Genomic DNA, 13,785 nt, shown 5'->3' on the forward strand with positions numbered 1-13,785 from the left:
GAAGGATAGAAAGGTCACGTGCAAGAGCTGCCTGGTTGCCTAGCACAGACTGGTAACGCCATCTCGAGGAATTCGATCTCGAAGGCCGAGGATGATTCAATTTGTCGGTCGCTCTCTCGCGTTTCTTGGGGGCCCGTGGCGAGATTCACGTTGCTACACGCAAACCACGCTCTCGAAAATTAACTCGTGACCCAACCGCGTCGTTTTAACATCACTGGTGGTAGTGGTAAGTAACACCCAGTATCCAGTGTTGCTGATATATACGAAGAGGAAGAGGGAGAAAGGAAGGAGGGAGACAGAGAGAGAGAGAGAGAGAGAGAGGGAGGGAGAGGGAGTAGAAAGGTAGAAAATGAAGAGATCCCTAAGCGCTAAGAACGAAGGAGGAGAAAAGCTTGGAATAGGGGATAAAACGAAAGGAGAACGGGTAAAGAGTAAAGAGGGATGGATAGCGGGAAGAGAGGGATAGAAAGAAAAGAAGTTTTGAAAAGGGACTAACGACCGGCAGTTAACGACGGCTCTGAAATTGCTGGTTGCCCGCTGCATCCTCCACGGCCGACCTGGCCGAGAATTATTAAACTGTAGTTTAGTTTAAATTAAGTTATTACCCCGGAGAACCGTCCCCGGCTTCGTTTTGTCCCTTTTTCTACACGACTATGACCCCTTCGACACCCCTCCAACTCTGTTACGGGGGAGTGGAACACGCGTTTTTCTCTTACTAGCAGGATCGGCAGGATTCTTCTCTCTATCGTCGAACAGGGGCCATTATCGCTTTTCCATTTCAACTTTCATCGAATGGAAGGATCCTGGAAGGATCCGTGAACGATTGAGAAATTTGTAAGGATGGAATAGGATGTGTGTGTGTGTGTGTGTGTGTGTTTTATTGTTTGAGGTTTTTTTGAGAAAGTTTGGTTTTTTAAAGAATCTTCGTAAGATTATGAATAATTGAGAAATGGAATGAAATGTGTATAAAATTTTTATAGATATTGAGGAAGGAAGTTTATTTTTTTTCTTTTTTCATTGTTATTTTTGTTGAAAGTTGATTGAGATTTTGAGAAAGTTTTCCTTTACGGGGAATAAGAAATAGTAAAAATGCTGTAGTAACTGTATAATCTGAGACAGATATATAATTTTCAAAATCCATGCTATCGGTATACGCGTCGTTATTTTTAAAGATTTTCTTTTTAAACTCGATTTCTGAAATGAATGGACAAATAAATTTTATTTATTAAATGAAAAAAATTAATTCGAACCAACGCCCATATTTATATCCAATATCCATCGCAAAAGGTTAATAAGTTGAAGGAATGTCGCTTCTTATTTCACGGCATCCAAATGACTTCGGCTTCTTTTCAGAAGCGGTTATCGTTGGGCATCCTGTCATTATTTTACGATTAGACGAAACGAACGGACTAGCATTAGGCGGGTTGACACAAAAACCACTGATTTGTCGAGCTGGATGAAAGCGATGGGGAAGATGAATCGATGGAAGTACGATGGGACATACATATATATAAGAGAGAGAGAAAGAGAGAGAGAGAAAAGAAAAAGCTTGGAATTAACGATCCTCGGTTGAGATCGGTTACGGAAGCTCGAATAAATCACATTATCAACATGTCTCTGCGTTACGTCTCAATCTGTGATCCATCATCGTAAACGTGGAAGGTTTTAAGCTAACAACGTAGCATGATAACTCGTTCCTCTCTATCTTAAACATCAGAAAAAAAACGTTGCAAAATAGCAATTTTACGTATCATGTATCTTCAATGAACAAATTTTAATTTCTAACTCTTTCCTTTTTTTTTGAAATTCGAAGAATAAAATAAAGATTGTTAAAGTGAATCACTTAAAATTCACTTAAATTACCCAAAATGAAATTAATCAAAAAAAAAAAAAAAAAAAGAAAAAAAAAGATATTCAAAATCCCAAATACCTTTCCAAATTTTCTTATCCCTTCAAATTCTTAAGAATCAAAAAACCTACACAAAAAAATACTACACAAAAGTGAGAAAAATATCGATCCAATATCAACTCTATCCTATATTAAATACGCCCTACGATTTTTAAAAATCAAAAAATAAAACACCTCCATTATCCACTTTCCAATTCCAAATTCCTCGCATTGCTTTCGCGTAAAATTAAACCTAGAAAATGGGAAATCTTACGCAAGATAAAAAGAAACTGAATACTCACTCACACACACACACACACACACACACACACTCGCTGCCGAAATAAGAAAATTCCCCATAAATTCGAAAGCAAAATTCGAAGCGTCATCAATCATAGGGGGCATCACACGCGCGCGGCCAGAAATTAACGCGATACAGATCGGCGCTCGCTTGTTCCCGCTTTCATCGTCGGCATGAGCCGAGGAGAGGACTTCATCTGGCAAAGGGTTTCGCCTCGGTGTCGCGAACCGGTCATTATTCACGCGTTTCCACGTAATCTGCTCGTAGCGGATCGTGCAATTTCCACGAACGTAGCCGTGGATCGAGCGATCAAGACGGATCGCCGCGATTTAGAAGCCGGCCCGAGGAGCAAACACCGGATAGGCGTGTACCGACGGCAAAAGGGCAACGATTTCTCCTTTCCTGCTCTAACGATCGCTTGTATGCGCGCGAAAGAGAGCGAGAGAGAGAGAGAGAGAGAGAGAAAAGGAAAAAGTTTAACGATCGTGTAAAGCGTACGCACGCGACTACGTGCGAGCATCCTATCGCTGGACAATTATGTAAACGAGACTTTTCTTCTGGCCCTTTTCGCCTTCTGGAGTACGTGTTAGGGAAATTGCGGTTGATCCGCGTTTCTTCGAAATGAGAGGTGTGCGCGCGATTCGTGCGATTAATGAAGATGTTGGGAAGACGTGTTTGATTATGTTCGAGGAGGGATCGAGGAGGGTTTTCTTCCGACTCTCGAATTTGATTACGATAATTGGAAATTTTTTTTTTCTGTGACGATGAATATAATCGTTGTGTGCGTTTCTTTCTTTTTTTTTTTTNTTTTTTTTTTTTTTTTTGATTTAATAATTGAAACGTTGATATAACGTTTCTAACAATTTTACTTAATTGTTATATCTATTATCTATTTTTTTTTATATCGATTGGATTTTGTGCCTAATTTTTTTAAATAGGCAATAAGAAACGTAATGTAATTATAATCCACAATTTCTTTCTCATAAAAATACTCCATATTACGTACACCAACATTCACATTTCTTCTTGAAGGAAAACAAATTCTATCGTAAGTACTCCTATGATGTACTTCTGCGTATTATTATTTTAATAAATTATTACTTTATTCGCAACTTTCTAAACCAGCTTTCTTAAGAAGCCACTATAACTTTTTCCTCGTAAGAGGAAAAGAAAAAAGGAAAAAAAAAAAAAAGAAAGAAAGAAAGAAAGAAAAAGAGAAAGAGAGAGAAAGAGAGAGAGAGAGAGAGAGAGAGAGAGAGAAAACGAATTAAAATTAACGTTTCGCCCAAAAGCGTCCCCGCCACCGCGTAAATTTCTTCAAACTCGAGCAATTAAGGTGAACAAACTCGGACACGCTCCAATTAAGCACAACACCCCTTCGAACAAACCAGAAACGTGTTTGTCCAAAACCCAAAAGCGGGCGAATTAAACTCAAGAACGGCGCAACTTCCTGCCCCTGATAACGAGGAAACTTTAACCCCCTCCCCCCCCCCTCTCCTTCCTCTTCGCGTTTAACCCCTGGACCGATTCAACCAACCAACGTTTCAAACCGACCAAGCGACGACGTTTCTCGTCACACCATTGTGCAACGGATCCCAGGCCCGTAAGCGCGGCCAACACATGCCCCACGCTTTATTTTCTACCACTTTATTCCCTCTTTTCGACCACTTTCTCACCGGTTTATCCGGATTTTATCCCCCGAGCGGAATATTAATTAAGCCGCTTGTCGCTTTGGCCAAACTGGGCGATATCCTCCCAGCGTTAATTTCCTATATAATGTATTTGGCGTAATTAGCTCGACGCTCGAGGGCGCCGCTAATAAAGAGGAAATTATTGGATTCCATCGGATCCGATTCAGATAAACGGTCCCGCGATCGCTTCGTTTAACCGGTGGATACGATACAGATGCGATTGATCCCTATTTTCCATGGGAAAATTAGCGCCTCTTCTTGGCTAATATAGAACAACAGCCTCGTCGAACCGGAGATAAAAATATTTTGCGCAAAATTGTTTTCTTAATTGGGTTTGACGAGAGGGAAGAAGAGAGAGAGAAAGAGAGAGAGAAAGAGAGAGAGGAATAATCCGTTCGGAATAATAATTTGTTTGCCAGTTCGATTAAAACTTTTTATTCGAATAATATAACACCGTGACTCATTCGGTCACGTGAACACGCGTTGTCTTTATTACTTTTCCGAGTGTGAGCGAGGAAAATAATTAAGAGGATTAATACGATACGGCAATTGAAAATATCAATATTCATTTACAAGTTTGCATGCAGAGATTGGAGATATATATTTCTTAAAATAGATACACGATGCGTGAGAACGAATTTTCATCGCGTTGATATTGACACGAGAATATGGTATATATAGACGAAGTTATGGTTAATGCAAAAATTAATTGCGTCTAATTTTAATCTATCTTTGACACGATATAAATAATTATTAATTCGAATAAAAAGTATTCTTCTTCTTCTTTGTATAAAATATTATTGTGAGAAGAAGTTGTTATTGTTATTATTACTTCTAACTAATTCGATATACAGTTTCGAAGGAATATTTTAAATAAACGTGAAACACACTTTTTCAAACGTTATTTCATTTTAAACAGAAACTATTTCAAATGAACAGGTTACAGAAAGAAAAAAAGAAAAAAAGAAAAAAAAAAAAAAACAAGGAAAGAAAAAAGAAAAGATTCTCCAAATGAGAATTTCTCTTCGATTTCTCCTCTGTTCCTTTCATTTTGTTCATTTCAATTTAATACCGAAAACTTAATATATTAAGATATTTCCGGATCGAATCATTAATCAGAAAACAATCTTAACGATTCAGATTTTAATTATAATTGTAATTACAACGGATCGCGGCATGTCGCGAGAATAAATGAAAAAAAAAGAAGAAAGAGAGGAAGGAGGAAAGGAAGGAAGAAAGAGAGAAAATAGAGAATTTATAGAAACAATTTACGCAATTTTTCGCACGTTCTATCTCGTGTGCTTGTTAAACGGCGATTAAATAGCACGGTTTAAATAGATTAGGCGCGATCTGGGAGGGTCAACTATGAAAAGGTTGATTTAGAATCGTGGTTTCCAAACGATGGCTCGGATCCATCGTCACGGAATGTTAGTGAAGAGAATTTAGGTAGCCTATGTATTCGAATCCGAATGGAATTTTTTAATTATAAATGGAATATAATACCCACGAATATGTATGCTACGAAGTTTGAAAGTTTTTTTCTATTTTTCATTGCCCGGAGGAACAGGATGTGTATTTTAATTAAAAAATTATGGATGAAGCGATCTGTAGTGATTTTATCATTTTCTAAATTGAAGAAGAATCAATTTAATCCTGAATATTTTTTTTTTTTATTCACTTAATTTATATTTTAAAGAATATTAAAAAGTTTTTTTTTTTTTTTTTAGTAAGTAAATTCGAGTGTTCTATAATTTAAAGATTTAATAATAAGATGATAAATATACCGTTTCTAATGATTAATCCATTGTTAGGAACGTATGGAAGATGGTAATAATAATGTTTATATAAATATTCATAAATAATGTAATTATCAGAACTTACTTTGTTATATAAGTATATTGTATTTGATATTTTATATATTATTTTATGTTATAAATATTGAAATCTCGCGAGTATTGTAATTATCAAAATGATATATTGAAATTTTAATAAGATTTTATTAATCCCGATATGATTTATTTCACGACAATCAACAAGTTTGTTAATAAACCAAATGAATTTTAAAAATTAAAAACCCGCCCGTAATCACTTAATTTAATATAAAATTGTAAAAATAATATAAAATAAAAGTCTGTAAATGAGAGAAACTTCAACTTGTTGATTCATTAATATTATTAAGTATTAAAAATATACAAATTCAGAATATATTCAACAACATTTCGAGATAAGAAAATAGATAATAAAGCCTAGAGATAACGATATCGAGAAACATAAAAATATTCTCAAATAACAAGAATCGTAAATCTAGAATTGCGAAGGTGGGCTGTTCTTTAAATAAAATAATCACAAACTTATTACCAACAACGTGATAAAACTTCAATAACCTTCAATAAACTTCTAAAAGAATCTAATTTCACGACGATATTTTTAACGAGATAAATAACTGTAGCGTAATAATATACCGAGAAAATAAATAACATATGAAAAATCAAAAATACACCATATCTACTGAAATTAAACTTAAAACCGTTCAAAGAGAGGGGAAAAAAAAAAAATAAAAAAATAAAAAAATAAATAAAAATAACAAAATAATTTTAAGTTTATCAAACAGTGGCCCATCAAAGAAACCAGTCCTCAATTACAATTCCACGAAAACCGATCAATTTCCTCGAGCTATCCTTATTACTAAAATAACTCAATAACTCGGGGCGGAGGACTATAATCAGTTCACGATAATTACTCGTCGTGAACAGTCCCTCGGAATTAATTGGTCGTAGGAGATCGAATACGAAAATTTCACGTAATTTCCCGTCAAAATGGGAATAAAACATGGCGAGGGAACGATAAAATAAAATCGGCGGTGAAAAACAATAAAACCACCAGCCGATTATCCACGTCCGAACTTCGATTACTCCCCCGTCTAATTAAATGGGAGACCGTGCCCGAGATATAGTTTCCAGTTTCTTGTCAGTTACTTTCTCGTCCATTATACCTTTTTATCAATTACGAATTAAAGAGATATATCTTTAATATTCGCGAGAGAAAACAATGGGGGGGGGGGGGCAGTTCGAGAAATTGTATCTCAAGACGCCTATATATACCTATTCTTCTCTCTTAATATTTCTTTTTTTATAATTAATTCGAATACAAAAAAGGAATGAAAAGAATCGTATCAACTTTTGGATAAATATTGTTATTGTTAAAAGATGGGTCGCAACCAACATCACCATGATCAATTTACAATGAATGGCCGTTCACGGGGCCATCTTCGATCGAATCGTTCCCTAATCGTTCAAAATTGATTGCAATGACCAATAAATTAGCTGGAAACGAGATGCTCGTTCGGGATGTTCAGAGGTTGGGAAAGAAGAGGATGAAAAGAAAGCGAGACACCTCGCGGTGCTGATCTCTCACGGCTGTCAGACGTGACACGTTTATCTTAAACAGCGTTACGTTCAACACTCGAGGAACTCATTAGTTAGGTTGCGCACATGCAGTTCGCGTTTTACGTTCACGCTTGCCTACGTACGTTGGCCCATTAGCAAAATTAGAAAGAGAATATTATTTTAAACGCGCCGCGTGCTGTGAAAACGCTCGAAAGAATTGCGAGTTTCGCTTTGAACCGCTCCTTGGTCCTTCCTCTTTACCATTCTTCCCTTCTTTCTTTTTTTTTTCCTTTCGATCTTTCACTTTCTCGATATTTTTCCAAATCCATCTGCATCTGCATCTTGTGAAATTTTCCCTTTCTTTTCTTTAATTTATTAACAGTTCTCGCGAATGAATATTTGGAAAAATATTTAACGAATGCTGTTCACTCTTTCAACTTTTAAAACTTTTTCTTAATCTAACACAGTTTCTCCGCAAATCGGTTTCAAGAATGGAAAATTTGATTGATAGAATTATTATGGAAATCGACGAATCAATTAACACGGTTCTAATTGAATACCTGTTTACATCGAAACTATATTAGATTTTTAAAATAATTGAAGATATCAATCAAACCATCATTTCAAGGAGAAAAATAATAAAAGTATTATTCGCCATCCAAATTAATAAGCGTGCAAGACTCGATAACGAAACATTATATTTCACGGGAAAAAGGAAAAAGAAAAAAAGAAGGAGGAGGAAAAAATAAAATTACCGAGAATTCATGCGAATAACCTGGAATATCGCGTGAACTCTAACAACAAAATTATCATCGAAAAAAAATCGAACAATTTGTTTTCGAAGCTGACGCTCGTAAATCTTCGATGATTCGATCATAATATTCTGGAACGACGAGTCATCCGCTATCGATAAATAAAAACAGAAATCATTGCCAAGAATATGGTCAAGATCGCCACGGTTTTACGCAAGTTTCCAACGAAACGGAACCGAGAGAGGGGAAAAAAAAGTTTCAAGGGAGAAAGATGGAAAAGAGAGTGGAAAGAGAGAGAGAGAGAGAGAGAGAGAGAGAGTTAAGTGGCGCTCCCTTCGAGGTATAAACAAGCGTTAGGGACATGAATGGGATCACGTAAAAAACAGATTTCCACCCTCGATCTCGTACACGAAACGTGATTTCAGGCCGTCAAGTTGGAAGGAAGGGTGGAAAAAGGGCGTTGCGGATTGGGGCTAACCCTGTAAGCGATCCCAGGGGCTCGTCAGGAACGATCTTATGATTGACCGTGTTACGACACTCCCTATAGACCATTTTCCGAACGTATCCTGGAAATACTGGAGTTCGAACCGGAGGCCGATACACGGAGGAAGAAGCGCGCGTGTGGCTCGAGATTCGATTCGAATGGGCTATTTGGGGGTGTTTGGGGGTGGCTGGGATTGAACCGTGATCGAGAATATTCGATTGTCACAATCCTTTCCTTCATATTGTACACAGGATGGTAATTTTGATTATTTATTAATTAAGTGAAAGCTAAATTTATTTATTATTAATTTCTTTTTTTTTTTTAGAATTGGTAATTGTTTTTTTTTTTTTTTTTAATTTAGAATGTATACAAGATGCAAAAAGATTTCAAAGAAGACATTTTTATTATTTAATTTCACCTTTTCTAATTGTATTTATAAAAAATTTTCAAGGTATGGATGAATGCCTGCAGTTTATTCGAAAATTGATAATAGAAATTTTTTTTCCATAAGCCAGTGAATGATTTTGGTTTCTGAAAGGCTCAAAGAGGAAGTTAATCATGAGATTTCACATTTTTATGGATAACGTTGTCATAATTTTTGTAATGTTCGTATTAATTAATGTCGCAATTATTAATTTTTTTAATAATTCCCGTTTAACACGTTTGGTCGGTAAAACCTATTTCTTTCTAGGAATTACTATACTTAAAAATTTTACACTAACTTGTCGATTTAAAGAAACTTGCGAAATTCATATATCCCATAGCCGAAAAATAATGCATCATCGAAATAGTCGAAGGTGTTTTTTAAATTATTGGAAATATTATAATATAGCAATGCCTGCTAAGCTTGGAAACGTGAAACTGGTTCCACATCACGTTATTAAAATATTAACGCGAGACATTCCGGAGCATTTACTTATTATAAATAATCCAGCTTATGATAATCATTTCGCTACGCCTGACTCACTAGACGCTTAACAATAATGTTTATGCCGATGTGCAAAATGTTAACCGAGTTACACTTCGTGAAATATAACAATCATACGATTCCATCCCGTAATAGATGAAATTATTTCGCGAGCCCCTGTTAAAATTTTAAACCACGCATTGTATGCATTAATAACGCGGGAGGGAAAAAAAAGTACGAGACAAACAAGTTGCTTCGATATAACGCGGAGTGAAAAATTTTAATAAAAAAAAATTTTAACCAAATTGAAGATAATTTTCTCCTAATAAGGAACAAATTATCAATTTATTACAAAAAAAAAAAGAAAAAAAAGATTAAAATTTAAGGTAATTTTTTTCACAAAAACGAATATGATTCGTTGAGATTCGACAGAGATTATTAGACAATTAATTGATAATTCTTTCCTTCGAAAAACCCGTTCGACATTTTATCAAATATGCGAGGAAGCCAGTTTCTAATCGTTTTAATATAGCCAAGATTAGAAGCACGGAGTAACAGTTTAATTTTCCTAGTTAAATCGAGCAATAAACTATCGAGCAATCTGCAAGTTCCCTATCTTATTTGCCTCAAAATTGCAGCTTATCGCAGCATAAGTATGCAAACTATCGTTAGTAAGGAAACCTGGCAATGAATTCGAAATTGAGTTTCAATTTAGTCCAAAAGTGGATCGGATACCTCTCTCTCTTCTTAACTCTCATTATTCCACTTTTTCCCTCCCCCTATAAAACGGCTTTAAAAACGACCGATACAACAAATCGACACGTATCTTGTGCACAAATATTATAAATAAAACCGTTAGAAAAACGATCAAAACGAAACAAAGAAAATTAAAACAATCTCGCGAACAAACGTATCTATAAATATACCAAAACTATCTACAGAAACAGAAACACACAGAAACAACGATAGAACAGATAGAACAGATAGTAAAATCGATTTCATCCATCCCCAATAATTACGATCTCAAACGAACGAGAGTTATTAACTCAGAGATTAATCTCAGAAAATTCTAACAAGGAAAAACACCGACGAATCGAATCCGACAAACAAACGTGATCTCGCAAGCAGCTGCCGCGCTCATTATTCCAAACAACTTGGCTACAACGTCCGTAAGCTCTGTGTAACAAAAAAAAAAGAAGAAGAAGAAGAATAAGAAGGGGAGGAGGAAGAGGAAAAATGAAAGCCACTTACCTTTCTTCTCGTCATCCTCGTCGGCGTGATCGGCACCGTGATGAAGATGATGGGCGGTCGGATGGTGGCTAGTTATCGCCGGCACCAGGGGGTGGTTCCCCAGTGCCGGATGCGGATGATGAGGATGATGATGACTGAGGAACCTGACAGCGGCAGCCGCCGCCTGATGCTGGGCCTGCATCGTCTGCTGTACCTGGCTTTGTACCTGGCCGAGGACCGGATGATGGGGTGGCCATCCTGCCAGGTGGAACGGAAACACGGGTGTCGCCCTCTGGAACAGCCTGGCCGGTGTCAGCAGGGAACCACCGGAACCGGCGGAACCGCTACCAGGAGGCAGTGGGAAGGACAGACCACCTCCTGGCTCCAGGACCATGTTTGGTACCAACGTGGCGACTGTTTCTCTCTCCACTGGAGAGATCTCACTTATTTTGCATCTATATCCTTTCGAGCTCGATGACGCACTACGAATGAGGTGGCCGCGGTTCCTTCAGCTTCATGTGAACCGGCGAGTGTTGCGAAGTTTTTCTTGGAACTCTCGAGGGCCCGGGATATTATTGTTGCACACGTGCGATGTCAATAAGTTTTTGTCGAATATGGACTGTTTGTAGACACTTTGTTTGTTTACATCTTATATATAGGAGAGAGATTTGATGTTTGAATAAATGGAGTTTAAAGATTTTTAGACATACGCGGATAAAATGGTGTTCATATTTGTTGGGGATCAATGGTTCGCGGAGATGTGAAGACGGATTGTGTTAACGTGATTGTGGCAAGTCGACAGCCGTCGGAAAGCGTGCTCAGAGAATTCTGTCTATCTATGGTAACCAGTCTTTTTCGCTTTTTTAAATGATCCTTCGGCAGAGAGGATTTCAATAAATTTTCCGCTCTCTTTCGCTATCTTTAATCTCAGTCTCTTCAGTCTTTTACTCGTTTTCTTTCTTTACCAAAGTCCTCGATAAATCTCACAACAACGATTTTAAATTCCATAAAACGATCAGTTAAAACTATCAGTTTGTTCGAGAGATATTTCGTCAATATTCGTGTATCAATCTCAACAATCCATCGGCCTTTTCCTCTGTCACAATTTCCCGACAATTATCACTCGGTCACTGAAAACAATTTCATCGAAAAATCAGGTTATAACCCTATCAGTCTAAGATCCTGTCCAATCCTCGTCCCGAATGTTCATCTTCCCTCAACGCACCGAACTTGTAAAAGTCACCAAGTGAAACAGGATCATCTCGGCAAAACACAGGTGAAACAAAATCACTGGAGTCAGAGAGATGACACTTGTTAAAGACAACGCCTGGACAATGCGATCGCACCTGAGGTTACGCAATTGGCCGGCCACGAAAACACTGATCAGCTGACGAGATTACAGTCACCAAAAAAGGGGTGTTTCGGCGGGTGCGTGGTTCGAATTCGGCCAATTCGCGCGACGAGCGGATTCCAGGGATTCCTCGGCCTGGCAAGGACCTGTTAGTGTGTTTAGGACCACTACGGCACGAGCCAACGGCACAGCACTATCTGGCTGCCGAGCGAAGTCAACGGCTCCCCTCTGTCTATGGATTTGAAACTGGTTTGGATCGCCACCCAGAGGCACCCGATTGGCCGGCCGGATAGCGGGTTCACGGGTGCCACTCCGTTCCCGGCCAATGGGGACGGATGGATTACGAGGCGAACTCCGCCTCGTGCACGGTTTTTTTGCCCTGGAATTGAATCGACGCCCCTTCCTCCCGGTAATAGGCACCCTGGTGGGGATGAATCAATTGGTGGCTGCCCTGAAACCAGCCGCAAGATGGCTCCTCCCTTCCCCACTGCGTTCGGGGAAACCACCCCTGGCTCGAGGAGCCTGGCCAACAGCTTCGACCTTAGCCTCCAATTCCGCCAGATACACTCTTCCTCCAAGCTAGAAATTTTCTTCTCCGGGAAAAATCGTCCTCCATATTTCCTCCTCTTATTTTCCCTCCTTCGCTTATTTCTTCTTTCTTTCTTTTTTTTTTCATTCTATTACTTTCTATTTGTTTATTTTTTTTTAAATATGCAATTACAAGTATACATCCCGCGCTCAAGGAGAATTTTATTAGAGAATGGGATAAATTTTTTAGATCGGAACGAGTTAGGAGGGAGATGCTTTCGAAGTATGGAAAGTATAACAGAAAGAAACTCGACCAACGTTGTCCATCTTCGATGGAACGAGGCCGACAACGTTTCCCTTTCTTCGCGATCGTTTCTCCCGACGATTGTTGTGCCTCCACCACTCCTCCCCCCCACCACCCCACCAGAGGCGTATCTTCCACCCCTCCAGCCCTCGAGGGCACGATCCTCTTTTAATAAGAGGAGCTCAGAGCTCGGAGGCGTTAAGTAATTACATCTATTCTCTTCTGGGGAGGAAATTACCTGCGCCTCGGGGTGGGAAAAATTAGGAAATTAAAATTAACCCCCGCCACCTGGCTCGTCGTGTCGCTTCTCCCTCCACCCTGCCGCCACACTGTTCGCCATTTCTGTTCCCGTGTGTTCTCTCTCTTCCACCGTTCCACCACGGCTCGCGATGGTACTCTCGCCGGATGGAACTCTTCGTTCTCTCGAATTTAGGAGGAGCCGGCGGCCATTACCGCTTACGTAATCTTTTTACAGCGGCGGCACCTTGTTAAGCAAAGTTATTTAACGTCGGGACGAAAGGATGGCTCTCGGTTGGCCCGCGTTTTCTCGTCTATTCGCCCGGAATGGAGGAACGCAATTGTCTTTCAATCAAATTTCGAAAAATTTCTAATTTCCTCCCCATATTTCCTCCCATCGAAGTTCAAGTCAATCCAATCGTATCGTGCAATACATTTTTAACCGTTTCTTTAGACGACAATTTTTCAAGAGATCGATTTCTCGCCGGCAAGAATCCATGGGTTTCAAATTATCGTTGCGAATATTCACTCGATGCTCGCCACCATTGAGTTTCTCAATATTTATTTCCCCGTTCCTATTCTCGCGCTGTACAAATAATTCCTCGCGCGTGATAAATTTTCAAATGAAAAATTCATTCTCGACACTTATCTCCACGTCCTCCGATTCCCATTCCCCCCTACTCTGTTTATTCGCGCGCCGCATTCCAAATTTCAAATGGAAAATAA

General features: G+C 38.6%; 1 protein-coding gene across 9 annotated transcripts in view; it reads right to left on the reverse strand.

Moving 5' to 3' along the window:
- LOC122719426 overlaps positions 1–13,785 on the reverse strand; it is a 196,327-nt gene that overhangs the window by 38,205 nt on the left and 144,337 nt on the right. For all 9 annotated transcript variants that reach the window (XM_043945202.1, XM_043945201.1, XM_043945205.1 and 6 more), the window contains one exon: positions 10,661–13,306. In XM_043945202.1, coding sequence (XP_043801137.1) covers positions 10,661–11,033 — 373 coding nt within the window. In that variant the 5' untranslated portion in view covers positions 11,034–13,306. The remainder of the gene's footprint in view (positions 1–10,660; positions 13,307–13,785) is intronic.

Source organism: Apis laboriosa, unplaced genomic scaffold (genome assembly GCF_014066325.1).
Source record: "Apis laboriosa isolate Shangri-la unplaced genomic scaffold, ASM1406632v1 scaffold78_cov150, whole genome shotgun sequence".
Taxonomy (NCBI): Eukaryota; Metazoa; Arthropoda; class Insecta; order Hymenoptera; family Apidae; genus Apis; species Apis laboriosa.